Source organism: Furipterus horrens, unplaced genomic scaffold (genome assembly GCF_987537825.1).
Source record: "Furipterus horrens unplaced genomic scaffold, mFurHor1.1.pri manual_scaffold_11, whole genome shotgun sequence".
Classification (NCBI taxonomy): Eukaryota; Metazoa; Chordata; class Mammalia; order Chiroptera; family Furipteridae; genus Furipterus; species Furipterus horrens.
This window is the reverse complement of record NW_028327181.1, coordinates 88,540,331-88,566,335: the sequence shown is the minus strand read 5'-3', so window position 1 is coordinate 88,566,335 and position 26,005 is coordinate 88,540,331. Positions and strand designations below refer to the sequence as shown.

General features: G+C 52.3%; 1 protein-coding gene and 1 long non-coding RNA gene across 2 annotated transcripts in view; both read right to left on the bottom strand.

Annotated features, from left to right (window-relative positions):
- Positions 1-1,091: 1,091 nt before the first annotated feature.
- Positions 1,092-4,018, bottom strand: LOC149998780 (uncharacterized). The gene is made up of 3 exons (XR_016513908.1): positions 3,987-4,018; positions 2,574-2,658; positions 1,092-2,355 (listed from the first exon to the last, which is right to left on the bottom strand). It is a non-coding gene; the product is annotated as an uncharacterized LOC149998780 (long non-coding RNA).
- Positions 4,019-10,513: 6,495 nt separating this feature from the next.
- ERN1 (endoplasmic reticulum to nucleus signaling 1) overlaps positions 10,514-26,005 on the bottom strand; it is a 71,016-nt gene continuing 55,524 nt past the window's right edge. The window contains exons 11-22 of the mRNA XM_090291921.1: positions 22,430-22,548; positions 19,785-19,976; positions 18,892-19,159; positions 18,085-18,175; positions 17,610-17,799; positions 16,679-16,778; positions 16,314-16,513; positions 15,434-15,581; positions 14,295-14,422; positions 13,196-13,319; positions 12,792-12,859; positions 10,514-12,040 (exon numbers count right to left, since the gene is read on the bottom strand). Of these exons, the coding sequence (XP_090148047.1) occupies positions 11,819-12,040; positions 12,792-12,859; positions 13,196-13,319; positions 14,295-14,422; positions 15,434-15,581; positions 16,314-16,513; positions 16,679-16,778; positions 17,610-17,799; positions 18,085-18,175; positions 18,892-19,159; positions 19,785-19,976; positions 22,430-22,548 (1,850 nt within the window). The 3' untranslated portion in view covers positions 10,514-11,818. The remainder of the gene's footprint in view (positions 12,041-12,791; positions 12,860-13,195; positions 13,320-14,294; positions 14,423-15,433; positions 15,582-16,313; positions 16,514-16,678; positions 16,779-17,609; positions 17,800-18,084; positions 18,176-18,891; positions 19,160-19,784; positions 19,977-22,429; positions 22,549-26,005) is intronic.

Genomic DNA, 26,005 nt, shown 5'->3' with positions numbered 1-26,005 from the left:
TGCATGTGGAGTAGTAATTGAGCAGGCATGCAGCAGCAAGAGGTTGAGCAGAGATTAGGTTGGGATCTAAGCTCCAAGGCCCTCTGGTCCACCCCAGAGTCCCCCTCGAAGGGCTTCTGGGAGAAATAAATGTTATTATTTAAAAACATTGACTCAGACACAGTAATCACTCAACCAAGTTTATGGTGGTTATTACTACTGATGCCTGGACATGCGTTTATCTGTGTCTGTGTAGGCTGTGCTCAAGGACACTCTAATACGTGTCTTGACTGTTGAATGAATCCACAGAATGTCAGACCCCAAGATCAGCCCCCACACAGGGAGGGGCCGCTATATAATGTTACATGTTAATCCTCGAATGAGAGAAGTTTGTCACTATGCATCACTTAGGAAACTACCCGCTCGTGAAGGACTGGAGTCGTTTACAAAGCCAGGCCCTTCAGCCTTCTCTTTGGACCTGAGCCTCATCTCACACGGAGCCCCCTTGGGAAGGAAAAGCTGGAAGAGCCACGGTCATGTCTGTGACACAGGCGACACACAAGGGGGTCCCCGGAGGAAGAGTCGCTGCACGCAGGCGCCATCTAGTGGCTGAAGTCCCGCCTGGAGGTGGATGACACGCCTCTATCATAGCAAGTAGGTTGGATGTGAGCTGAGATCCTAGGAGGATGTTTTTTTAAGGAGGGTGATCAAAGCAGATGCAGCAAATGTATTCACAAACATCCAACATTCAGCGAGCCAAGTGAGGGAGAGGCTGAGACGGTCTCTCTCGGAGGGAGAGACCCTTCTCTCTGGAGCACGTGGGGGTCAAGGTAGCCAGCGGCCCTTGGTTTCCTCTAACCTTTACTGCCAGGGGGAGAATCAACTGAGATGCTTTCCTGGGAACCTAGATGGGAAACTGAACTATTTCCTTGGGAAACACGCCAAAGGCAGCCCTCTGGGTTGTGTGAGCAAAGGCAAAACCCAAGAAAAATGTACAAGGTTATTTTTGTTATTTGTTTTAACTGTGAAGCTGTTCCCTTTTGAGGCTTGCATGTTAGGTAAAGAAATATTTGCATATTAGTTTTTAAAAATTAACTATATACTACCAGGTGTTTATGATTTTTAAACAGCTGTAATTGCATATTCTTTCTGCAAATATAACCACCAGACCTCGTGTCCGGGATCTGAGGTGACCGCTGCAGCGTCCAGGCCCAGCCATGGTGATGGAACGAATCCGACTAGCTCTGGCCTTGAATCTGGCCTTTCTTTCCCCCACCAATGTGCGGGCTCTCCAGCCGTAAGGAGGCCACCCGACCAGGTTCCGTTACAACAATAGAGAACTGCCTCGTTTCCTCTGTTGGTGTAGAGAACGGCCTCAGCAGCTGACAAAGTCAAGGCCCCAGTAACCGTCTGGACCCCTTGTCACATCTGGCTACTGAGCAACTTCCATCCGTTCAGGACTGAATCAGAAGGCGCGTTAACCCACCCACGCCTAGAGTCATGGGCCTCCTCCGCCTGAAGGGCAGGCTGCTCAGTTCCCGCCAGCGCCTGAGTTTCCCCCCATCTGCAGGTTCGGACTTCCTGTGGCTCAAAGTCTCTCACTTGCCCTCTGACACCTGTGTTACTGGACAGACATTGGCCCCATCCTGCATCCTTTCACAGACCCTCCTTCCATTTCCACGCCCTGACCGGAGGTGGGCCCTTCTCTGAACCTGTCTCTTCCCCGGCTCTGGGCTAGGCGGGCGCTGGGCATCAGCTGGCGCTTCACGGCTGCCGTGCTCTGGAAGCAAGCCCACCCTGGTGCGCCTCCCCCACGCACCCCCAGACCCATGCAAGCTTCCACCTCAAGGCCATTCCCCAACCTGGGACTCCTGGAGGACTTGGCTCTGTCTTCCTATCCTCCAATTTCTGCTGTCACCCTGGGGACCCGTGTCTACCAGAAGGCCCCCTACACCTGAGTCTTCCCTTCGCTTCATCACTACAAGTCTTTACCACCACTCCATCACCCACCCTGCAGCCAAATCTTACTTTGTCACCATTGCAATACTGCTCCCTGTTCATATTCTTTACCCCAAGAATCTCCTTCACAGTCGTTTCTCCCTCCATCAGTCTGGACCCCAAGATCAACCACATTCTCATCAACTCCTCCCATATCACTTCTTTGCACCTTCTGTGCCCACTCAGTACCCTGGTCCCTAGCAGCTAGGTTTCTCTGCAGGCTGCAGCCCTTTTGGAGGGCAACTGCCTCTCTCTGCCTACAGTTACGCCTGAGTGAGATGTAGCTGAGGAGCGCAGATCTGCCCAGCAGAACCGGAGCGAGGCTTCAGCTTGGAGACTCAGGGAAGGATGCCGGAGGCTGGAAGTGACCTGTGGGAACTGAATTAATTAGAAGTTGGTTCGAAGAACATTTGACCCTTCTCTATCCCTGTTGCAGAAGGACAGGCAGTAATAGCCAATAGCCAGGCCAACAATCAGAAGATTCTTCTCCAAAGACACTTAAGAACCTCAGATCTAAGACCTCTGAATTCTGGCATTTAAGGTTTCTCCATATGATTACCTGAAACAGAGCTCACAGGGTGATAAGCTCTACTCACCAACATGGGGCCACAATCCGCTTTTTATTGCCTCCTTTTTGAGTTAAGTCTAACCCATCAGGAGTCACCAGACACTTGGGAAAACCTGCGAGTTGGAAAAGAGAGCTCAAGATAAGTAAAAATGACCCCAAAGATACAGAGGTAAACTGAAAATAACTAAAAAAAAAGGTGTCATAGAAAATTTGGAAAATAAAGCCAGGAAATTTTCCAGAAGGAGCAAAAATCAACAAATGAAATATAAGATAAAAAAGATAAGTAACATGGAGGGTCAAACCCAGAGCACCAACATTCTGCAGGTACCCAGAAATAAAAACAGAGAAAATGAAGGGGAAACAATTATTTTTAAATTGCACAAAGCAACTCTCGCTGAGTAGCTCAGTTGGTTGGAGTGTCTTCCTGATACCCCACGGTTCTGGGATCAATCCCTGGCCAGGGCACATACAAGAGACCCAATGAATGCATAAAAAAGAGGAACAACAAATAGGCGTTTCTCTTTTTCCCACTCTCTCCCTTCCTCTCTCTCTCTCTAAAAATAAATAATTTAAAAAAATTTTTAAATTACACAAGCAAATTTTCCCAAGCAGACAAATACAGTTCCTGGGTTGAACAGGCTCTCCCAGCGTCCAGCATAATGAATGAAAAAGACCTGCATCTACACATGTCATTGCGCAGAAGCACAATGAGACCATTCCTTGGGTTTCCATGGATCGTACTCTCCTGGGGGGTAGGGGTGGGTGCTGGGGTTCCTTTAGGGAGCCAGCCCTAAGGAAACCAGAGGGGCTCTTGCTATAGTCAGAGAGCCCGCCCTACCATGGAATCAGATATTTCTCAGCCCCAGGATGTTAAAAAAGTATACAGTATCATTCACATTTGGATTTTAAAGGCTCTACATTTAATAAGTGAAAGAGAGACACACCAAAGCATTAATGATGATTGTCTCATGGACTTCCTTTCTGTAAGCACCGTGGCTGAGAAGAATTGTTCTCACACTTCGGGGTGTGTCAGAATCACTGGGAAACTAAAGAACGCAGAGGCCCGGGTTTGTTAAAGTGGGACAGGGCCTTAATCTGTGCATGTTTACCGAGTTCCCTAGACCTAAATTCAGATACCATCAAAATCTGAAGACCCCTGGCCTGACTAAAAATGTTAAAGAAATACAGATAACCTTGGCTGGGTGACTCAGTAGGTTGGAGGTTCATCCTGTACACCAAAAGGTTGTGGGTTCGATCCCTGATGAGGGTGTGTATGGGAGGCAACCAATCGCTATTCTCTTTCACACCAATTTCTCCCTCTCTCTCTTTCTCCCTTCCTCTCTCAAAAATCAATAAGCATATCCTTGGGTGAGGATCGAAAAAAGAAATACAGCCAAACAACAGCACTGGACTTTGCCACCCTGGTCACAGCAAATCCTACCTCAGAGGGCTTCCCTCCTGTTACGTGGGGTGGGGGGAGCTGAGACATCAGGCAGAGTGTTACAGGGCCTCTCACGCCTTGCGACAGCGGCCAGCCACCGAGAGGGACAAAACATGACTCCTCTGCTGAAAGGGAGAAGCAGCTTTGCTGAGCAGTAACTGTGGCTTCATTTTGTTTTTCTTTTCATCCTTGTCCTTCTCTATCCCACGGTTTCTTCCCTCTGCAGCGGAAGAGAAAGAAGGTGGGCTTCCGAGCCTTGCAGAACGAAGGTCAGATCCTCAGCTCCATGCTTCATGGGCCTCAGTCCCCGCTTCCCTCCCCCTAAAATTGTTCTGAGGAGACTGGGTGCCGCTGAGAGGAAGAGTCCCCATTGCACCCTCTGTCCCCTCTGTCAAGTTGGACGTCCCAACCCCACAAACCCAGCCGGTCTCTGGTGCCAGGGAAGGCAGTGGGGGTTCCTGCCCTGCCCCTCCCACCTTCCCTGCCTGGTTCAGCCCACATTTCATCACATGCCACCCTGAGCACCAGTTGTGTTCAAGGTAACTGCCAGGGCCAAACGGGGTATTCACTGAAGGGGAGACCAGTGAGGGGGTGAAGGACAGGGCAGAATCCCTCATTTGCCCCTTGGATCCTCTGAGAGCATGAACTTTTTTAGCAAAAGGCACAGACGGTTTGGCATGGACCTTCACCTTTCAGGTGCGCATAAGAGCCTTTTCTCTTGACAGTCTTTACCTGTGTGTTAGTCAGGATGGGCCCAGCAAGGCCGCGGTAATTGACCCAGACAGTCCAGTGGCCTAACACAGGCGTTCCTCGTTTTCACTGATGAGAAGTCTATTCTTAGTCAGGGACCAGGACATGTGAAAAGTGGTGACTCCATGATTCGGGGTACTTCTTCTTTGTGCCATCTTGATATGTGGCCTTCACGATGGCCCATCACGTGTCAGAGGGAGAGCTGGAGGGCTGCGCTTCGGCTCAGATGTGACACGTTACTGCCACTCACAGCCCATCGGCCAGAATCAGTCGCATGCTCCAGGCTAACATCAGGGGCGGCTGGGGACGCCGTCTTCCTGGATATCCAGAGAGAGGAAAATAAAATAAGATCTGATGAAAACATAGGGTTACTGCTGCCACTCACACAGCCTTCCTTTTTTTAATGAACGAAAGGTCATCATTGGAGGTGAGTGGACGTCGTGTCTTGGAGGATATGCCGTGAGCATAGGAAGGGCCTCTGAGTATAGAATCTTTACTTAACGCAGCATTTCCCAAATGTATTTGGTCATCGAGCCCCTCTTCTCTACGTTTACCATCCCTTGGCATTAGTGTTCTACAGTGCAAACTGGGGCAAATCGCTCTAACTGAGGCAACCATGGGCCTCGTTTCTCTCACCTTAATGCATGTGCGTCTGGAACATGAGGCACCTCCAGGCAGAATCCTGCAAAACTGACACCCCACCCCGGAACCCAACTGTCGATTTGGCTGGCGCCTCCCCACCCCACTTCCTGTGATTCACACCCGCCCAGGTAGCCTGTTTCCAGGAACTTGTCACAGAGACGGGTAGGCCTCAGTCTTATGTGCTTATTTGGAAGGGACCTGAGTCCAACCTCTGATCCCCAAAATAACTTCTTCCTGGTCTGCGCAGGATGAGGCCCCCCCGTCGGGGCGCCCCACCCCCACCCCGAGAGCCAGCACTCACTCACTCACTCACTCACAAAGCCTCCTTCACCCGCTGGGCAGGTCAAGCTCTGAGGCAGCCCTTCCTCCTGGCGCTGCGTCTGCTCTCCTGGATGCTGTTCCGCCTTCTCCAGTTAAACCCAGAGCGAAACAGCCCAGCCAGTTCCTCGTTGTGTGACAGCTGTCCGAGGCCCCAATAGCTGTCTCTCAAAGTGTGTGTGAGTTTCCCGGCCCCTCACAGCCCTGCCCTCCACCCTCAGCCCCGTCACAAATGCCAAAGCAGGACTTCCTGTCATTCTTCGGGCTGAGACTCAGCATTCCAGTTTCCCGACATCTTCTGGAATCTTGACCGGGTCACGAATCGTGTTGGTGTTAGTCACTCTTTCCAGTTCAGTGTCACCTTCAGGCACACTTGATGAGCACATCTGTGGCTTCTCCCAGACCCCTGAGCAGGCCTGGGACGGGGCAGGGGGGTTGGGAGAGGCAGAAGGAGGAGACGGGTGGGGGGGGGGGAGAACGCTTGCTGGGCTCACCCGCCAACCTTCTCAGGGGCCAAGCTGACTCAGTTCCTCCCCAGCTGTGCGGCCCCTCATGCTTCTGGCCCCTGGCCCCTCCAACCCTGTCATCTCCCAGTATGCTTCCCCAGGCTCTTACCAATCCTGCTTCTCTGCCCACAGCTGACTGGCCCAGACACCGGCTCATGACCTGAGTTTTGCCTTGCCAAAGAGTCTGGTCAGCCTCTCACTAAAGTGAAAGATGTGAAGGCCAACGATCGGTCAGGGCACAGGATGCCCGAAGCACAGTGCTGGGCCCAGAGGGAGGGCAGGCAGGCCGGGCTCTTACGTTGGCTGTTGTCACGATCCCTTGAAGCTAAGGCCTGGGTCTGGCACATGATGCCAACGAGACAGAGAGCATACAAATCGGTACATTCACTGACGGAACGCAGTTGTGTGTGTCTGGGCACACACTTAATAAGATGATCAGACACTAAGACAAAACGTCATCTTTGCAGCCCAGTGCTGACCCTGCGCAAAAGCTGCAAACCCTGTCTCAGTGCCGGGAACCATGGCCCCGGCCCATGCCAGCGTCTCAACCACCTGCTGGCCTGCTCTCTCTGTTCTCAGAAGCAGCTAAGGGTGTTACCAGCTCCCTCCCTCCCTGGCCTGGACCAGTTCAAGAGGTAGACACAGCCCTGGCTTAGTAGGTGTGTGAGGAATCCAGGAGCTGTCTCTCTGCATGGGGTGACAGGAGGCAAGCAGGCACCAACAGCGACCTGCAGCGCCTCGTGCTCCCTTGGGTTTTGCCGGGTCCCGAGCTGCAGAGGGTGGGGATGTGTGTCCATGGTCCTCAGGGATGTTCCAGCACCCACTGAGGCGGGGGGATGGGATGGGGTGGGCCAGGCGGAAGGAGCCAGCCTTGAAGCAGAGCCCCAGCTAAGCTGGGGGTGGGGGGTGGGGGGTGGGCTGGTGGGCCCTGGGGCGTCTCCCCTCTGGGTGGTGCAGGAGAAAGCAGAGCCTCCTCCGATTTCACCCGAGGGTTGCGAGGAGAAAGCAGACGGCAGGATCCTCAGATCCAACTGGACTGGCCACTGAACTCATTCCTTGGCGTGTGGGAGGGCGGCCTGCGCTACTGAGACGCTCGGGTCCTGTTCACTGCGCACGGGCCCCAGGCCCTACTGGAGCCTAATTCTCACCAGCTCAGCCACCCTGCTGGGATTCAGCCCAAATCAGCACGCTGGGGCATGTCCTGCCATGCTTCAAAGGATGCTTTCCAACACACAGCCTCCAAGGAGGATGGAGGCTCCTGCTCATTCCCTGCCATGGACCCCAGCAGGCAGTAGCACGCACCACCCATCCTCCCACCAGCAAAGCCAGCTGCTGCCCCTCACCGTCCACCCTCACCCGGGAAGACAGCCGGGAATGACCCCCTGGCTGGTGGTCGAGTCTTGAAGAAGATGAAGCCGGCTTCCAAATCTAAAACTACCTTTATTTGTGGTTGGCTCAACATAAGACGCTATCATCAATCAGCAGTATTATAAAACTGTACAGGAGGTACAAAAATAGGCCATTTAACTTATATAATTACCCTCACATCATCAAGCTTTAAAAATACACATAAAAATTGTACAATCTGGTAGTTTATAAAATATAAAGCTAAAAAAGAGGATTGTAGGCTCCACATAGAGGATTGTATCACACAATTAACACGCATTTAACAATTAACCAGACACAGAGAAGACACAATGGCACAAAATTAAAAATAATAAATCACTTAAAATTAACATTTTTACCACGACTAAATTATTCACCCTTTTCTAACAAAACTACTGTAAGGCGTCCATCCTGTGGAAGGATACAGTATAACTTTTCCTTTTCCAGTTTTAAAATGGTCAGGGGTGTTGTCCAAAATGAATCGTATGTGCTTTAAGCAAGTGCAATTGTAACTGGATATACTTCAGAGTAAAAATTAAATAAATATAAATAGGTTAAATAAATAGGGCATTGCAAAAAGAACACTACATAAGGTCTGCATCTGAGGATGCCGCAGAGTTGACTGGTAATGCTTGCTAGGTAAGTGGGGACACCCCCGTCACAGCTTTTGGAATACTTGAAAAGGAATACTGCACCCACCAAACGCACGGAGGGCATGGGGTGAGAGAGGCAAGGGGGGGAGGGGCCTTTGGCCAGAGTTGTGGGTTAAGGCTGCTCCAGTGGGAGGCTCACTGCAGATGGTTCTTTGTGGTTTTGCCGTGAATACAGAAAAGATGTAAATGCTACTACAAAAGCCAGAACCAGGGTTACTCATGGGAAATCACTGTTTCATAAAGACAGTACAGAAGAGTAGACACTTCGGTTTAAGAGATGCCGGGTCCCACTCATCTCAACGACAACTCCCGGAGGGTGAAGCAATGGCCCTTGAAGAGAAATGCTGAGAAACAGGAAGATAAGGAATCTCAGAAATACATGAGCAGAGAGAAAGTTAAAAAGAATTTAAAGGGGCCCTTTGGAGGGGTGCTGGGCTTTCTCTTCCAGCTACTCCCGGCACAGAAGCCTGTGGCAGCGGACCAGCCTGCCTTCGGGGGACCTCAGTCAAGGCTGCGGATCTGATGGACAGAGCCGGAGAATGGGAGCAGGCATGGGTGGCTTCTGAGGAGACAGCGGCCAGGAGGAAGAAGCCCCGCAACTCCCAGGCCCCCTGCAACCTCCAAAGAGGTCAGACTGGCAACCAGCTCATCTTCTGCTGCAGTGGGCAAGAACTGCAAAGATAAATGAGTCACATCCACACAAAACCTTACCGAAAGGATCAGGGTTAAATTAATGCTGATAAGGACCTTTCTTGATGGGAAGAAAATACTTTGCTGGACCCACTAAACCTGTCAATTTTCCAATATGACGCACATGACCGGTCAGAGAGCGTCTCACTGGAAAGAACCGGGGACGACTATTGCACTGAGACTAGGGGGAGGGGAGGACACCCGCACACCCAGGATCTTCCACCTCGGCAACAAGACAGTTTAGCAATTTGTCGAGTCACACCAGTGATTCCCCAAAGTGCAAATGCTCTGATGCCTAGTGACATGTGGAGGTCTTTATAAAATGAAGTTAAAAAGAGTCAAGAAGCAGCAAGAGAAATTATAGTGTCCTTGGGATTCCTAACAGATGCGACAAAATTCTGTCATGAAAATAAAGACTTCGTCCTTCTAAAAAGTTCAATAGCCTTCCAGGAATCATATGAAAGGTCAAATAGCTCAGCTGTACAACGGGAAACCTGGATTCTAGAGATTGGAACGGGATATACCCGAGGACGTCCATGGTGTTTCCATGACAAGAGTCCACACGAGACCTCTTCAAACCACCTGAAGGACTGACGAGTGACTGGGTCCCAAAGGTAATGAAGACAAGACAGACAGAAAGCAACCCGAGCCGTCCAGATTGGTCCGGGGACGGATGGCTTTGAGAATAAGAGGGGCACAGCCCAGCCGCACGCCCTCCCCTGCCCCCCCACCCCTACCCCCGGGGCTTCCTCGCAGAGCTAGGCTTTGCCTGTCTTGCCCAACTCCGGGTCCCTAGCACCCGGGTCCCGCCTTGCGCACACGGCAAGTGCTCAGATACGATCCGTTGAATAAATGAGACTGAGAAAGTTGGGTGGTTAGAAACGGATCTGGCAAGCAGAAAACGCATTTTTTTAAAAAGTTTTCCTGCAGGCAAGTTGGGCCAAAGCAGAGAGATGACAAGTACCGGGCAGCTCGAAACGACCTGGCTACTCTCCAAAGGGAACACCCAGCAGCGACGTGGCAGTAGCAGCCCCGGCAGCACAGAAAACTCACTGGCCCATGAAGTCACTCGTGGCGCCTTCTCATCCCGTCTCTCAGGCTGTTCCCCTCAGACTGGTGGCAAAATGGCCCAGAGAACGGAGCCGGCAAAGCCCAATCACGGGGAGGAGGCAAAACCCGCCTGGCTCTTCCTGCAAAAGGGATGGCGTGGCCCCGGGCACGAGGCCAACCAAGGACACCAGGGTTCCCTGGTCTGAATGAGGTAACTGAGGAGGTGGGAGGCTGCAGGACACTATTAAGAGAAAGGGTGACTTCAGGCACTAGGGAAGGAAGGGACCTGAATTCCACACAGGCAGACTGGGCGCCCCGGGGGAGCGGCCTTCACACACACGCACCCCCAGCAGATACCGCGCAGCGGGAAACGGTGACTTCTCTGTTGGTCACCGACACGCCAGGCCCGAACCGCAGTGGGCCGTTCCTTGGCTGGAGGCGCGCACAGAAAACGTTTCCTTACGTGGTACCCTGACTGCAGAGAACCTCTAAGGCTCTCGGCACAGAAAAGCCAGGAATTCTTGACTAAAACTAAGATTTAAAAAATTATATTAAATTTAGGGGGAAAAAATAACATGGTATTGACATGATTTAGGGACTATGACTTTGAAGTTGATACTGTGTATAGCGTTGCTATAATGTTTTACTCTTCATCAGCATTAGAGAGTGTTCTGAATACGAACACTTTCTGAGGGAGGATGGGGGTTTCGGGTACCACACGAAAGAGATGTATTGCATTTTTTCTTCATGAGTAAGCTTCAAGTTCAGCTCAGCTTACTTGTGCTAAGGTAGCATCTACAGTATGATCAAAATATGAAGTTATTAAAATGTGCCAAGAGAAACATAAAATCCTGCCTACGAAGTATGTGGAGACCCTGGCCTTGGCTCCGAACCCCTTGGCCTATCCTGCTGGTTCCAGGGACAGAGAAACCTATCACCTGTCCTCTGGCCCAGGGCTCTCTGGGGTGGCCAGGTATCCCATTAGGCCTGTTCTCCTCTGGTCCCCAAGGCCTGTCCCTACCTGGGTTCCTTGATGGCCAGGGAATTATCACTTCTTGCCCCCAAATGCACTTAAACATCCCTAAATGGTCCAGGCACAAGCCACCAAAAAGCCACCGTTCGGGTCACTGGTAGAGTGGGCCACAGCTGCCTCAGAACAGAGCGTCCTCTTCACTTCCAAGGCCTGTGGACATGGTCTCACTTTCCAGCACATGATGCTGACCTGTCCCAACACTGCGCCCCATGCTCGAGGCTCTCGCTATCCCTGAGGAAATACCGGTTACAGGGACCTGGATGTTTGGGCGCACTTGGGACCACGCTCAGCGATCTCCAGTCCCCAGGACGACACTCTCTGAACGTCCTCCTCCTCCGCGGCACCGCTCACCTCTTGAGCCCCGTTTCTAGCAGAGGCTGCACTGGGGGCCCCTCAGCCTGCAGGTGAGGAGAGCGATGCTTCCGGCCCCAGCACACATGTAGAACTTAAGGTTTCTTCCTCTCTCTTCCTTAAAGGCTGGTAGGCTGACATCACACAGGAAGTTTAAAAAGAAACTAAGTCTGAGCAAGTTTATCCAGGAGGAGGTGGCGGGTGCTCCTGCTGCCGCCTCTGGGATGGGCCCTTCTTTGCAGACGTTCCCTGATGGTAAAGCTTTCGCGGCCACCATCTCCCCAGCTTCCTGCAGGTTAGGAGGGGTCGCCTCTCCCCATTGCTGGGGTTAGCATCCTCCTCTGCCGGCTGCAGAGCGGGCAGCTCAAGGCACTGGGCTTGGGAGCTTGGTCTCCCTAAGCGGGTTCGGGCCCTCAGTCACCGCGGGGCCACCAGAGCAGAGGCCGCCCTGGCTCAGAGGGCGTCCGGAGTCCTGGGCAGCGGCGGCTCCGGGGGCTCCGGGGGCGGGTGGAAGTAGTAGGGCTGGAAGAGCCTCTCTTGGCTGCACAGCTCCATGGCCCGGTAGGTGTGGGGGAGGAGGCGGGGGAAGCGGGACGTGAAGTAGCGCACGAAGCCGTCGGGGAGGGAGCCCAGGGTCTCCCGCACCTCCGCGGGGAGCTCCCGGTAGTGGTGCTTCTGCAAACAGGGTGACACAGACACAGGCCATCAGTCAGAGCCCAGGAGATGCGGGTAAGAGAGCCTTTTACTTCTCAAAGAAGACAGAACGTTAGTTGGCTCTCTGTAAAGAAAGGGGGATAGGCTGAAGCAGCCCACGGTCTGCCCGCTCACCTCGCCTGCTTCCCCTCATGTGGGAGGCCTCGGAGCCCAGCAAGGCCTGGCGTGGGGAGCGGCCCGCCAGGCCTCCTGGGATGTTGGGACCTAGCAAGGCTCCCGGCTGCCTCAAGTAGAATAAAGTCGCCTAGAACTGAAATGTCTGTCCCAGTGGGTTTGGAGGCCTCATCTGGGCTGAGGCCTTATCTGAAGGCTGCTCAGTGACAGCTCAGGCCAAGGGCACCCCAGATCCCTCCAGGGAACACGTGCGGCCCCTGCCCTGAGGTCCTGGAGACCAGGCCCCAGGTGGGAAGGTGCCCAGAAGGGCCTGCTAAAAGGGTTTAGATGGCACTGTATCCAGCAGGTAGAGGGCACCGAACAACTCAGCAGAGACCACAGGAGGACTCCGGCATCGGAGCCTGCTTCCCAGGTACCCGCTCACCTCAATGCCACTGAGGAGAAACCCCGAGCAAGGGAAGAACGAGTCTCCAGTTTGTCAAGTCTGGCGAAGGCCTCCCGGCCTCTCTGAGGGCAGGGTGCCAGGACAGATGAAAGGACTCGTGGAGAAGGGGAAAGAGGAGGAGGGCAGCTGTGTGGCCGGGTTCACAGCCCTCACCTTATTTCTCATGGCTCGGAGGAGATCTCTGACGGAGCCCCCTTTATAGCTTCTAAATTTTCGCAGGTCTAGAAAAGAAACAAGAAACGCAATGCCACGAACACATTTGGAAAGAAGGCAATTCCTGGCGCTCCTGGGGATTAAGCGATCAGCCTGAAACAGCCCAACTCCACGCTCATCGGTGACGGGAGCTCGCCCCCACCCACGACCAGGCTCTCAGAGACAGAAGTGAAGCCCACTGGCGTAATGCTGTGACCTGCAGCCAAACCACAGGTCATAACCACTGAAAGCCTTGTCCCCGCAGGTGCCTGTTTCCACACATGCTTCTTAGAAATGGCTGCAGCTTTTGAAACATTTGTGCCAACGTTCCTCCCCACCCACCCCAGGGGCTTCCGCGTGGTCACCTGTCTGGAGGGGGACAGTGATGTTCTCCCGCCAGTCCATCTTCACCACAGCTCTCCCGCCTCTCTCCAGCTGCTTCACGATCGGGCCATCCAGGGATTCCTTTTCTATTCGGTCACTGACGTCCTGTGAGGGAAACGAGGGCCACAGATGACGGCTGGTGTGGACAGCAGCTGAACGCTGGAGGGTCGACACCAAGTAAGAGCGGTCACTGCTACATGAGTCTGAAGCCCGGGCTGAAGCCTGCCGCAGAGCTGGGCAGCGAGATTCTGCCTTTCCCCCCATTCTGCTCACTCTTCCCATGAGCAGCCATGTGTGCTGCTCACTGGGGAGAGGCCCACAGACTGTCTCCAGGACACAGAGAGGACACAGATGCACACCTGTCCACAGACCCAAAGCCCCTGCTTTCACACCAGGAAGACCCTGGGAAAACACCCCGCCTTTCCCAAAAGCCAGCTGGCAATCCCGTGAGGCCTTAAAATAGACAAACCGCCAAAGGAGTTCATATCCACTGATCCTATCATTTAACCTCTCAGAAGAATCTCTCTTAGGATCTGGCAACAGCTGAGTGCAAGATGATAGGGAAAAAATCCAATGTAAGGAAATATTTAACTTTATGAAACTTGAATGAGATTATATGTAACACCTGAGATAATCTGGGGTGGGGAGGGCGGAAAGAGGGCAGAAGTAGAGTTAGTAATCATTGAAGCTGCCTGGCGGCTAACCAAGAGTTCATTATTATATTCCCTCTACTTTCTGTGCATTTGGAAGTTCCCATTATATAAAATTTAAAAATTATGGCACATCCATAAGGTAGAATATAATAGGCATTAAAATTTTAGAACTTTAACATGGAAAAATACTTACAATATTATATACAGTGGAAAAAAAGAAAAAGAAAAAGCAAGATACAAACTGTTTCTATAGCTTGGTCCCAATCACCGTTCTATTTTATAAAAAAAATATTCTAAACGGTCAGGCCTGGTTACTTCTCAGTTATGAGATCACGGATCATTTGCTTTATTCTTTGTTCTTGCTATCTTTTCAAAATCTGGAAAAAGTGAAACGGCAGGTTCAGACGAAGACAACAGACATCTGCACCTGAAAGAACTGCAGCTGCTTCTCCAGGCTCCAGAAGAACGGGTGTCTCAGCACATGCTTGGCTGACGGGCGCTTCTGAGGGTCCATCGCGATCATGGTCTCTATTAACTCCCGGGCAATGACGTCTTCTGCAGAGGTGGCCAAGAAACACGCAGCGCATTATCACCGGGCCAATGCCACAGTGAGCCACCCAGACCTTGGCCATCTGCACGCCCTGCGAGTTAGGATTCTACGGATAGGAAGCCATGCCGGTGCCATAATTAAGCGCCTGCACAAAAACCTTCGGCTCAAAGGAGAGTCCTCGCCACACGGTCAGTGAAGAGAACCGGAAATCCCCCCTAGCAGAGGCTCAGGTGACCGCCATGCCTCCAGACCCCGGACTGTGGGCCCTTAGGGTGGTGCCCTGGCTGAATACGGATCGACACAGAGAGATTCGAGGGGAAGTTAAAAACGAGCCTATTGCAAAAACAGTATGCACCAGTTAACACCATTTTAAATAAAAATATGCATACATGTCCAGAATAATATATACAAGGTATCAATAGCAGTCATTCATCACTGTATAATGGAATTATGGGCTGTATCTAATGTTTTTCTTTCTACAGGGAATAAGGAAAATCCACAAACAAAACAGTAAGTTAACTTTAATTTTAAAGAGTGGCCAATTATAACACAGAAAACCCCAAAGTCAGGAGGAAAGAGTCGTTGCACCCATGCCTGGACAGCGAGGACTGAGCTGGTCTGTCCCCAGCCCAGTCCGCACCCGCTGACCACTGGTGCAGACCAGGGCCGGTCCAGATCATGAAGCACAGACTACGTGTCTTCCTGAGCGTCAGTGCAGGAGGCGCCTCAGATTATTTCACCCTCACAAGTCACAAGCTGGAAAACAGAGGTCCCCAGACACACAATTAACTGGGTGACCTGAAGGAAACTCAGAGCTTCTTGGCTTTAGAAGGAGGTGCTCCAAGAAGAGCCCCTCCTGGCCACAGGTGAGCGGCTGGAGAGATATCTCTGGGGACCCGGAGCTGGCACCATCCCAGCTGCAGGGGCCACCAGGGCAGCTGAGGAGTAGCCCCAGTCCCTGCCCCTCCCTGCGCGGCGGCCCCGCCGGCCCGCGACCTGTCCTGCTGCCGGCTCACCGTGCTTCTCGGGGTGGAAGCAGTCGAGGCTGTAGGCGCCCAGGAGGATGTTGGCCTGCCGCTGCAGGGACTTGCCGAAAGGGTGGCTGCCCTCAGATATCACGTAGTAAAAGACACAGCCCGCAGAGAAGATGTCCACCGTGTAGGTCTGCAAAGAAGCGCGGGGTGTGAGAGGGCTTCTGGATGGCCCCCCTCCCCCTCCGCAGCGGAGAGCTGTGGCTGCGACTTCCTCCAGGCTGACAGTGCTGGGGAAGAGCTGGCAAAAAAGGCCGGAGGACAGGAGGAGAGTGAAGGAGAGACCACCAGATGCAATGCAAGGCACTTGATTGGACCCTGATTTATGAAAACCAGCTCTATAAGAGACATCTGGGGAAATCTGAATATGGGTTGAGTATTAGGTATCAACTGTTAACTGTCTGGGGGGACACGTGCTGAGATAGTTAAGGAAGGACTGGGATGCCTTCCTCTTATATTCAAATGGTTCAGCAACAGACAAAAAGAAAGTGAAAAATATTAACAAATGTTGAATCTGGGTGGAGGTACAGAGGTATTCACTGAAAGTCTTCCCATTTTCTGTACGTCTAAAAATTTTCAAAATAAAAAGTTGGGAAACAAAAACAGAAGGAGAAAAAAGGAATAAAAACTGGAAGCTTGTTCACCTTATGCAAATTGGGGGGGAAAGTGACTGGAAAAGGAGGAAAAAATACACTTGTCCCCAGTTGCCCCTTTCCTTCATCTGACCATGAGACAACGTGAGAAGAGCCAGCAGTGTGCTCCCTGCTCCACAACGTCACACCAGCTCCATGTGCTCCAACCCCAAATCTTGAAGTTGGAAGATACAAGAGGCTGCAGTTTTCAAAGGCCTGGGCTCGGTACTCACGGGGTTCTCCTTGCAGTCCTCACTCAGCATCTCTGGAGCGATCCAGCCCTCCGTGCCGGGCACCCCCGAACGGCGGCTGAAGCTGTGCCTGCCCACTGCCAGCTTCTTGCAGAGGCCAAAGTCGGAGATCATGGCCTTGATCTTGCCATGTGCATTGGGCATGGAGAGGAGGATGTTGTGGGGCTTCAGGTCTCTGTGAACTAGCACAAAACTCCGGATCGGTTGCATGTCAACCCCGAGCAGCATCAGGCCTCCTCAGCCTGCCAACAGCCCTGCCGCTTCTAAGCACCTAAGAGTCTGCCGCAAAGTCTGAGCCAGTCAGTCACCCCACCCAGGCCTCTGTCCAGTAAAGGGAAGCCTCTCACCAATGTTGAGGGAGTGCAGGTGGGCCAGGCCCGAGGTGGTCTGCTGCAGCAAGGTGATGGGCTCCAGGCCAAGGTGGGCAAAGTCCCTCTGCTCCACGTACTGCAAGAGACACAGTGGCTAGGTCGGGGCTCTCGGCTTCAGGACTTGGCCCCTCAGCGCATATTCTCTCTCTCTCTCTCTTTCTCTCCCTGTCCCCCAGCCCCCTCCCCTCTTTTAATGTGATTCAATTTTACTTAGAAAAGTCATGCCTCCAGCTTTTTAATGTCTGATATTGAGTCAGCTCATTTTCTTTGATCATATTTAAAGAAAGAAATGGGAAGTTTTACTGACGCTATTCTCTGATCAAATCCTTATTTTCCAGCAGACGTTCTCCTAAAGTCATAGGCTAATTTAAACAAACCAAGCTCCAGCTTACTAGTTTACAATGAGAAAGAGGAGAGGGAAAAACTCTAGTTCATCGCCTCGTACAGGTAGCCCACGAGTGAGGGATACTGAAATAGTTTCACAGTGAGCTAGAAACTGAGCAAAAGGAGTTCGCTGGACGATCCTAATGACTCAAATCATCTAGCAGCATCCTTCCGGCCCACACCAGCCCGGGGAGGGAGGACCAGCCAGGTATTCTGGAGGCCAAGAGGGAGATAGAGGCTAATCACAACAGAAGACTGCCCCAGGCAGGCTGAGAGGATGACCCAGTTAAAGCTGGGGTGATAAGAACGCTCCATGTTTTGCTGGGGTTAAATGGGTATGCAACTTTGTTGAAACACATCATACTGTACTTTTAAAATGAGTACATTATGTTATAACCTCAATGAAGTTAATAAAAATAAATGAATGAATGAATCGGCAGCCCCTGAAGCCACGCCCCAGTAGCCAGAACAAGGGAGGCCGCAGTGGGGACAGCAAAGCGGCTAGGGACTGCGGAGTACCCACCTCCTGCAGCGTGGCCGCGCACAGCTCGATGGCGATGTACTGGAACTGCCGGTCCCTCTCGGTGCAGAAGTAACGGATCACATTGGGGTGCTCGTCGGATTCCCGCAGCAGCTGGACCTCACGGTCGGCGAAACTGAAGCACTCGGGGAGGATCCTCTTGACCGCCACGTCGCGGCTGTCAAACATGCCCCTGCAGGACAAGGAGCCAGTTGGGCTGGGAGGTGCCAGTGGGGCTGTGGAAATGACAGGAGACCCGTGGACCCACAGCGCTCCTTGTCCCGTGACACAGCGGCCACTTGTCAGCCTCAGAGCCCAGGAGGCCCCAACCAACCAGCAGGCAGCCCCTGGGGGCGGAACTCTTCGGCCTGAGTCACAGCTACGGCCCAGCTATGCCCCTGGAGCCGGGCACAGCACTTCAGGCCCACAGGCACTCCCACCTGACGTGGTGAAGGCACAGGCTCTCCAGTCCACTCACCGGTACACAATGGTGCCCTCCGCTCCATGGCCTAGGACGTCCTTGGGGCAGAATGAGATTTTCCCAACCATCACCATGCTGGTTTCCTCGTCTGGGACAAAGCAGGGAAAAGAAAGGATTGTGTTACACCTTGAGGTTCGAATGGCCGCGGGCTTCCCGAGCTCAGATTAAGACAGGGCATCTCCGAGGCTCTGTGCCCCAGCCCCTGGCAGGCGAGAGCTGCTGGGCCCACTCCCCATTCATGCCCAGGGCCACCTCCTCTCCCTGCCCCTCGTCCCCTGGTCCTGCCTTCGCGTTGCTGTGAGAATGAATTTCTTACACCTGCCCAAAGACACGGGCTCTCTACAGACCCGTCTCAGAGATTTGCACCCGAAACTCGGTAGCAGATGGTGGGCATGTGAAATGGAGAAACCAGCTGCAGAGTCTCCAGCTTGAGACTCAGGACCCTGAGGTCTCTCGTCCTGACAACTGGCCTGAGCCAACCTCGAGGGGAAAGAGGACCAACAGCTGCACTTTTTTCCTTGGCCCTGGCTGGGCTCGGGAACATTCTCAAGCCAGGTGGCCGATGCACCTCTGGTCAGCAGTGATTCTAGCCCTCATGGGGTAAGATGGAAGGAGGGCCCTCTGAGGGGGAGAGGTCATGGATGGGACAGAACCCCAGGCCCAGAGTGGGAGAGAGTCAGGTGGGAACACGCTGAACCCTTGGGAACAATGGCACTTCATAACCCCAGGGACACTCCCAGGAAGGTCATAGTGCTGCGTCTCTCGGGTGATGTTCAAACAGCACCGAACAGCAACTCGCTTTACCCTCGTCGTCCTGCTCTGAGGAGAGGCTGGCGCCAGCCTTGGAGGCCGAGCCGCTGGAGTGCAGCGAGTGGTTGGAGGCTCGGGGGGACGTGCTGGGGCTGCTGGTGGCCGAGCTCTCCGAGTACAGGCCGGACGAGTCCAGGGGCTCGGCGTCCTGAGCCACGTCCCCAGGTGCGCGGAAGGGCAGCTGCTGCTGCTGCAGGAGCTGGATTTTCTCCAGTTCCTTCTGGAACTGCCGGTGCTGGAGCTGCTGCTGCTGGTGCATGCTCTGGGAGGAGAGACACATCCAGGCAAGTCAGCACAGCTTGTTCCTGGGACGCCGGCAGGCAGAAAGGGAGACGCTCGCTGTGCCGGCGGAAGCTAGTACACTTTATATGACCCCACGGAGTGGGAGGACACCAGTGGGAAGGCCCAGGAGGCAGGATCCATGCAATGGCTGGAGGTCTCTCTGCCGGTCAGACTTCCCAGAAGAGCCCATTCTCTCCACTGGAGGGAGCTGCCAGGGGCTGAATGGCCACTAGGCAGGGGTAGCAGGGAGCAGGACTTCCACAAAAGTCTGGAAGTTCTGGCAAACGTGAAACCAGACCGGAGCACTGGTTGAGAGCCCGGTGACATGGGGAAGACCAGTTTGCTAACGACGGCCACGCACTTGACAAAGGCTGGTGCGCAGACCGTCAGCAGTCCCGAGGCAGACAGAGCGGCTGGGGCTCAGCACCTCGCAGCCACCCAACGGCCACGCAGCCAGGGTGGGGCAGAACAGGGCTGAGACACTTAAATGTGAGAAGAAATGTGTCTGCTTGCTTGCTGTTTCTGTCCAGACCTCACTGGCGTCAGGTGACGGGCACAGGGGTTGGAAACGTGCAGGAGGGCGAAGGGAAGGGGCCGAGCTTTACCAAGGGGTAGGTGATGATGAAGGCCACCCAGCCGATGAGCAGGAAGGTGCTCAGGATGATGGTGGCTATGTCCTTGAGCACGGAGTCCACAGGCGCCTCAGGCTTGGCGGGGGCGTGAGTGAACTTCTCCTCCGCATCCCGAGGAACGGCGGTGGGAGCATTCTCTGAACTCTGACCAACCAGGTGGATAACCTTTTGTACGAGAGAGTGGTTACATCACTGTGAAATTCCTACCAAGATATCAACGAGCCAGTCAAGAGACGCACTGACTCTTCACAAGGAATGCCTGTACCGTAAAACGTGCGGGACTGTTAAGCCCACCCGAAGAGCATGAGGGTCATTGCTGCCTTTTTCAAAGTGATTGCCTTGAGATGAATTATTGCTGTGATGTTATCATTACCCCAAAACGGTTTTTAGAGCAATACCTTTGCTCCAAACAACCTATACTCTTTCAAAAATCCTCACTGAAGGCAAAAATGTCCTCCTTCGATGGTAGATTTAATAGTTGGGGGAATTCTGAAATCGTCTATGCAAAGTCTGGTGAAAAGATTGGCAGTCCATCTGGAAATGCCATTTCATATAAAAAAGGAAAACCGCATGTACACATGTGCACGCACGCACATGCGTGGCTATAAAGTCAGAAAGCAGCTTTCTCACGTTGCTTGTAACTTTTGGTTCAACTCCAAAACCAAAATCATTTATTCAAGTAGTCCACTATTTTTCAAAGTTTTTGAAAAGCATCAGAACATCCTGTTAAACAAAATTTTATTTAGAAGCCCCAAATTAAATTGGATAAAGTAGAGCTTATGTCCAAGCTCCTCAGAATCTCTAGGACATCAAGAATAGTTTAGAAAAGTGCCCTGATTCATTTACGTACATCTAGTGTTCCACGTGCGTGTTAACCGTTTGCCCCATGAAATGAACATACAGCCTCCTCGGTGGGCGCAGGGCCCAGCCTCCCCCACATGCTCACACCTCTCACCAACCCCCCCTCCCCCCAACTTCTGCCTACTACATCCTTCTCTCTCCGTCTGGTTGTCTCCCTCCTGCCACATATGGGGGGCGGGTGTGTGGCATGGCTGGTGTGGAGCAGGCAGCTGAGGAATGTTTGCTGAGCATGTGACCAGGGACAACACTCATTTGGTTATATTTGCTCAAGTGTATTCGTTAAAAATAGTTAAGTCTTAATACCACATAAACGTACCTCAGAGTATTTTAATGAACTTTTAGAAGACTATTTTTGTTCAAGATTGGATGCTTAAATACAAAAATCTCAACTGTGGCTATCTCTGGGTGTCAGAGTAAGGGTAGTGTCTAATTTTCTTCTCTACTACTTTTACTTTCTAAGTGTTTTATAATGAATATGCTTAACTTTTAATCAGATCAAAATCAGGTCAAGATTTTACGGCACCAGTGCTACCCAAGATCCCTGTTTTAGGCCTCACTGTATCTTCCCAGCCTGGCCACCTCCAGAGATGAGGGACGGCGCAGAATTTTTGCCCTGGAATCATAAATGCCGATGTAATTTTCTTCTTCTTTCTCTCTGGATAAAACCTAAACCTCTAAGGTGAATTTATGGTGATTGTGGTCCCCCTATCAGCCAGCCACCTCATCTTCCTCTGACCCTGCCCATGGTACCTTCTCTGTCACCAGGCCCCCGTGACGGGGCTGCAGGAGCTGCTGAGCCCGAACGGCCTTGGACCGCCACCATGCTGACCTGCTCCCACCCAGCTGCAGAGGCCCTCTCCGGCCCACTTCACCTGCCCTGCCCCAGAAAGCTGCCCCATGTGGGCATAGAAATGGCCTCCTCTGCCCTCTGGTTTCTGATTAAGACACCACAGATGAGGCAGAGGGAGGAGAAGGAGGTCAAGTTCTGTGGGGCTGCTGAATACCCTCAGCTGAAGCCCTAGGCTCCTGGTGTGGGGACCTTTCCCACTCCCTCCCCTCTTGCTTCAGGCAAAACTAGTAGGAGAACCCCTGTGTGAGCAGTCCCTCTACTAACCCCCCCAAGTCATCCTAAAATGGGTGGCCATCTGTCTGCAGGGGACCCTGACTAGCACACTCTATCTCCCAGGGCTGCAGGAAGGCAGGCCAGGTCAGAGCCTCCTGGCAGCTACCGCCTGGGCAGGCCTCGCTGCTGCCCCACGCTGCACTCTCCCGGGGCCCTGGGTCCTGCCGGACCACACCTCTGCCAGACCACGCGGCCACAGAACTTCAGGTCGCCCCACTTCCCCTCTCTGCCTTCGCTCTGCTGCCAGGGTCATTCAGGTTTGGTAACATGGTTCTTCCGTAGCCAAGTGGTCCTGTTTCCCATTGGTCCCTCCTGGTAGCCTCAGATCTGGTCAGGCCTGTCCCCTCAGCCCCACACCTGGACACATCAGGGTTAGTCCCGCCTCCGGGCCTTTACCCCAGCTGTTCTCCTTCCAGTGCCCTCTGCCTCTCCTACCATTCGGTCTCCTGCCTTTCCTGCAGCTTCTGCGAATCGCCGCCTCCTTCCTCCCCATCAGTCCTTAACGATCCGTGGTTTGCCATGGGCTCCCTGCCTTCCTCTTCCCTCCTGAGTACACTGTGAGCTTTAAGGCAAGGCCAAGGCCTTAACCCCCAACCCCGACATGGCAAGCCAGTAACTTCTCTTCCCCACTCACATCCTCATAGCTCTTTTTCTCTGAGTCAGCAGGAATGACATCTTCCCGGTGTTTGGGTAGATTGTTGGGGAATCGCTCCAGCATCTTGGTAGACGCAGACAGCGGGGTTTCATGGTGCCCTAGGAGAGGAAACAAAATCTTTCAGGACAACAGCATCCCAAGTGGTGGGAGCACTCAATGCAAGGTCAGAGGCTGCTCTCCACTGAGGGGTCCACAGGGCAAATATTGACATATGCAAGGGAAGAGAACATGAGAGGCAGTGACCAGAACCTTCTCATCAAGACAGAAATTTTGTTACTTAATGTATACATGTATACAGTATCCTAAATCTCATATTGAGGAGTGAGAAGTCTCCTTGTCAGGAGAGGAATCAGGATGTTGGGGATACGTTCCAGAGAAAGACTTGTGTGTGTAATCCCTAACTTGGGTTGTCTGGCTGATGCATCATGAAGCTTTGTCAAAGTTCAACGAGTTCTCCCTTCAACACTTACCCTCCTCACGTCACTGCACTAAGAGGATCATCTTGGTTTAAATTGCTCAGGGGGAGCTCTGCCTCTACTATCTAAACATGAGCTTCCACCCCGGAAGTGGTGAGTTACTCACGAGGGAGCCATAGGACGTATTTCCTAGAACAGGGATCACTGTTCTCTCCGTGCTCTCTCATTCACACACTATTTCGTGACTGCCTAGTGTTCATTACACATTTATTGAGCATCTGTTGTGTGCAAATGACCAAAAGAGAGACGAGGCTGAGTAAAATAAGAAATGGGATTTGATGTGGCTTGATGATGTGTTTAGCTCTAAAATTAAATGACTCCACACACCACCCCAACGAGCCAGTTCACCTCTCTCACTGCGCTGTCGGCACCCCGACACACATTCCTGTTTGTTCTCTCACCGAGATCAGCTCTCACTGTGATCTTTCCGCTGTTCTCCCAAACCTGTGGAAGGTTTATGATGAACTGCCAGGATCCAAACAAGAGCTAGTCCAAGCTACGTACATTTCTTGATCTGGAAAAACCTTCTCGAAGTCCCTAACTTTAGGTCAGTTCTCTGCGGACAACGTAACTGTTCTTTAAGGGAAGCCTAATTTTGTTTCGAACTGCCACTTGCTGCTCTTTGTCGACCCAAGAACTCCGACACATGCTTTGCTGGCATCTTCAGACCGCTGACTCGGACCTGCTGGTGGGGCCCTGGGATCTGAATGCGAGTGTCTCCGGGTACCTCTGAGGCCGACAGAAGACCTTCAAGACTCTAAGAGAAATCCAGGTGTGCTTTCCACCTGCCACCCTGGGCTGCAGTGTCCTGCCTGCCCCAACCCTGAGGCATCTACCAACAGACTGCCGTGGAAGTAATTAGCCCAAATTTATCTTCCTCTTGTAGCTCTTCTTATAAACAGGCTTCTCCCATAGCTGGGCCGTTAGTAATAACATGCTTCACATTCTGAAGCAACTATGCTACAAATGTTATCATGAGATCCTGCAACATTTTTATGCAAACAGCACCTGGGTTTTAGTGATTTATGTAACATCATCAATTATGTCCAGACTCCAGAGTGAGCGTGTAGGCCCTGCCCTGGACCTACTGAGTCAGGATGTCCAGGGACCTCAAGTGCCTAACTGACAAAGCTCCCGGGTGAAAGAGAGCACCCCAAGTTAGGACCGCTGCTCTGGGGCAACCCGCAGACCAGGTCACTCAAGCTAGGTGGGCTCATTTTATTTTCAAGATTAATGTGATGTGGGAGTATCCTTAATTTCTTCTATAAAAAACAAATCAAAGTACATAGTTCAACATGGAAGAGCATATCCTTTGACCTGTGACCCTAGTCTGCACAAAGACTATCAAGTAGTTTCATGGCCTTTTTTAAAAATGGCCAGGCTTTGGAGTTCCTCAAAAGGCCTTCAGAACTGTGGGACGCTTCCCTAATTACTTCTTTATACTTTGTTGGGTTTTTCAGTTTTCTTAGTTGGGTAACTTTTCCATTTTAAAAGGGTATCATTTTGGAATTGAGCCATGAAGATCTTTCCCCATATTTTTTGTAGTCTTATATAAACCTTTCCTTAGTTTCCAGTGATTTTTTTCACTTCTTAACCATTAGTGGGCAGTCTATGTCCTCCTTAACTGGTACATAAAACTAAGTAGCCTGTCATTTTTTTCCTACTGTGGGCCCATTTACACACTACTTCTGTTCAAAAAAAAAAAAAAAAAGGGTACAATTATTTTGCCATCACTTTTTGTCCATTATTTGGTTAAAAATAATAATAAGTAGAAGAAAAATGGCTATAAGGAGTCAGGGTGAACACAGACAGCAAGACCTGGACAGCGACTGAGGGAACGATCAGGGCATGAGTACACCCAGTTTCCTCCCTGCAGCACCCACTTACACGGCACGGCAGACCCAGCCCCCAAGGCCCCATACTCTTCCAGCGCCCCCGGCTCTGCCCTCTCTCTGCCCAGGGACCAGTCAGGGGAGAACAGTGAGGCTGTCCCCTACAGAGCAGCAAGAGGGACAGGGACGAGGAGAAACCTCACCAGCCCCTGTGCACTCTGGCACCCCCACTTCCCTCCTGCGTATCCCACCCCTGCAGCCGCATACCCACCTCTCACTGCCTCTGGGGCTGGGAAGCGGCAGAACTGGGGTGAGGGCACAGGACGAGCAAAAGAGATTCAAGAAAACTCTGTCCTGCTGTTAATTACTTGGGACAGTTGCGAGAGACGCAGCGCCCCTCACCCCTGCCTTCACTGGTCACCCTCACTGCCTTTGGGTGTCATCTCAGTTGCTTATCTTGCCGGCTGACAGGGCTTCCCATCCAATGCCAGGGCCCTTAGTGATGGCAGCAACAGCGGAAGGGAAGGAAAAGGGTCCCCGCCCCCCACATCCCCCTGCCCCCCCCCCACAGGGTTCCTGCTGTGGCTCCTGGACCCAGGTCGAGCCTCTAACTCTTCATCACCCTCCATCCCTACTGGTCTTTAGCCCTCGCCTCCCCTCCCCTCGCCCCTACACCGACACCAGCTCCAAGTGAATTCTTCCGTAGAGATTGCTCCGGTTTCCTCAACTATAAATGGAAGTACCAAGGACGCCTACCTCACACAGGGTCATTAGGAAAAATAAGGAAATGTCTTCCAAAGTGCTCAGTGCCAATGCCTCGCACGTAACCGGCATTCAGTGTGTCAGATAACTGCCCAAAGTTTACATTACAGTCATGTGCCACATGACAACACTTTGGTCATCGACAGACTGCATATACGACGATGGTCCCATAAGAGTATAAGAGACATGAACATTTCTATCACCCAGTGACGTTGTCATCACGTCACAGCGCAACTCATTACTCACGAGCTGGCGGTGGTGCTGGTGCAAACACGCCAACTGCATGCCAGTCGTAGGGACGCACAGCACATGACACTGGATAAGAAGCGTCTATGTCACCGGGTCACGTGTTTACCATACTAAGCTCTTCATTGTTATGTTAGAGTGTTCTCTCTCTACTCGTAACAAAAATGTCTGCGGGGAAACAGCGTGCCCTGTTATGCTGGTAGCATCTCGTGTTTCCCGTGTCTCCCATGGCATCATTT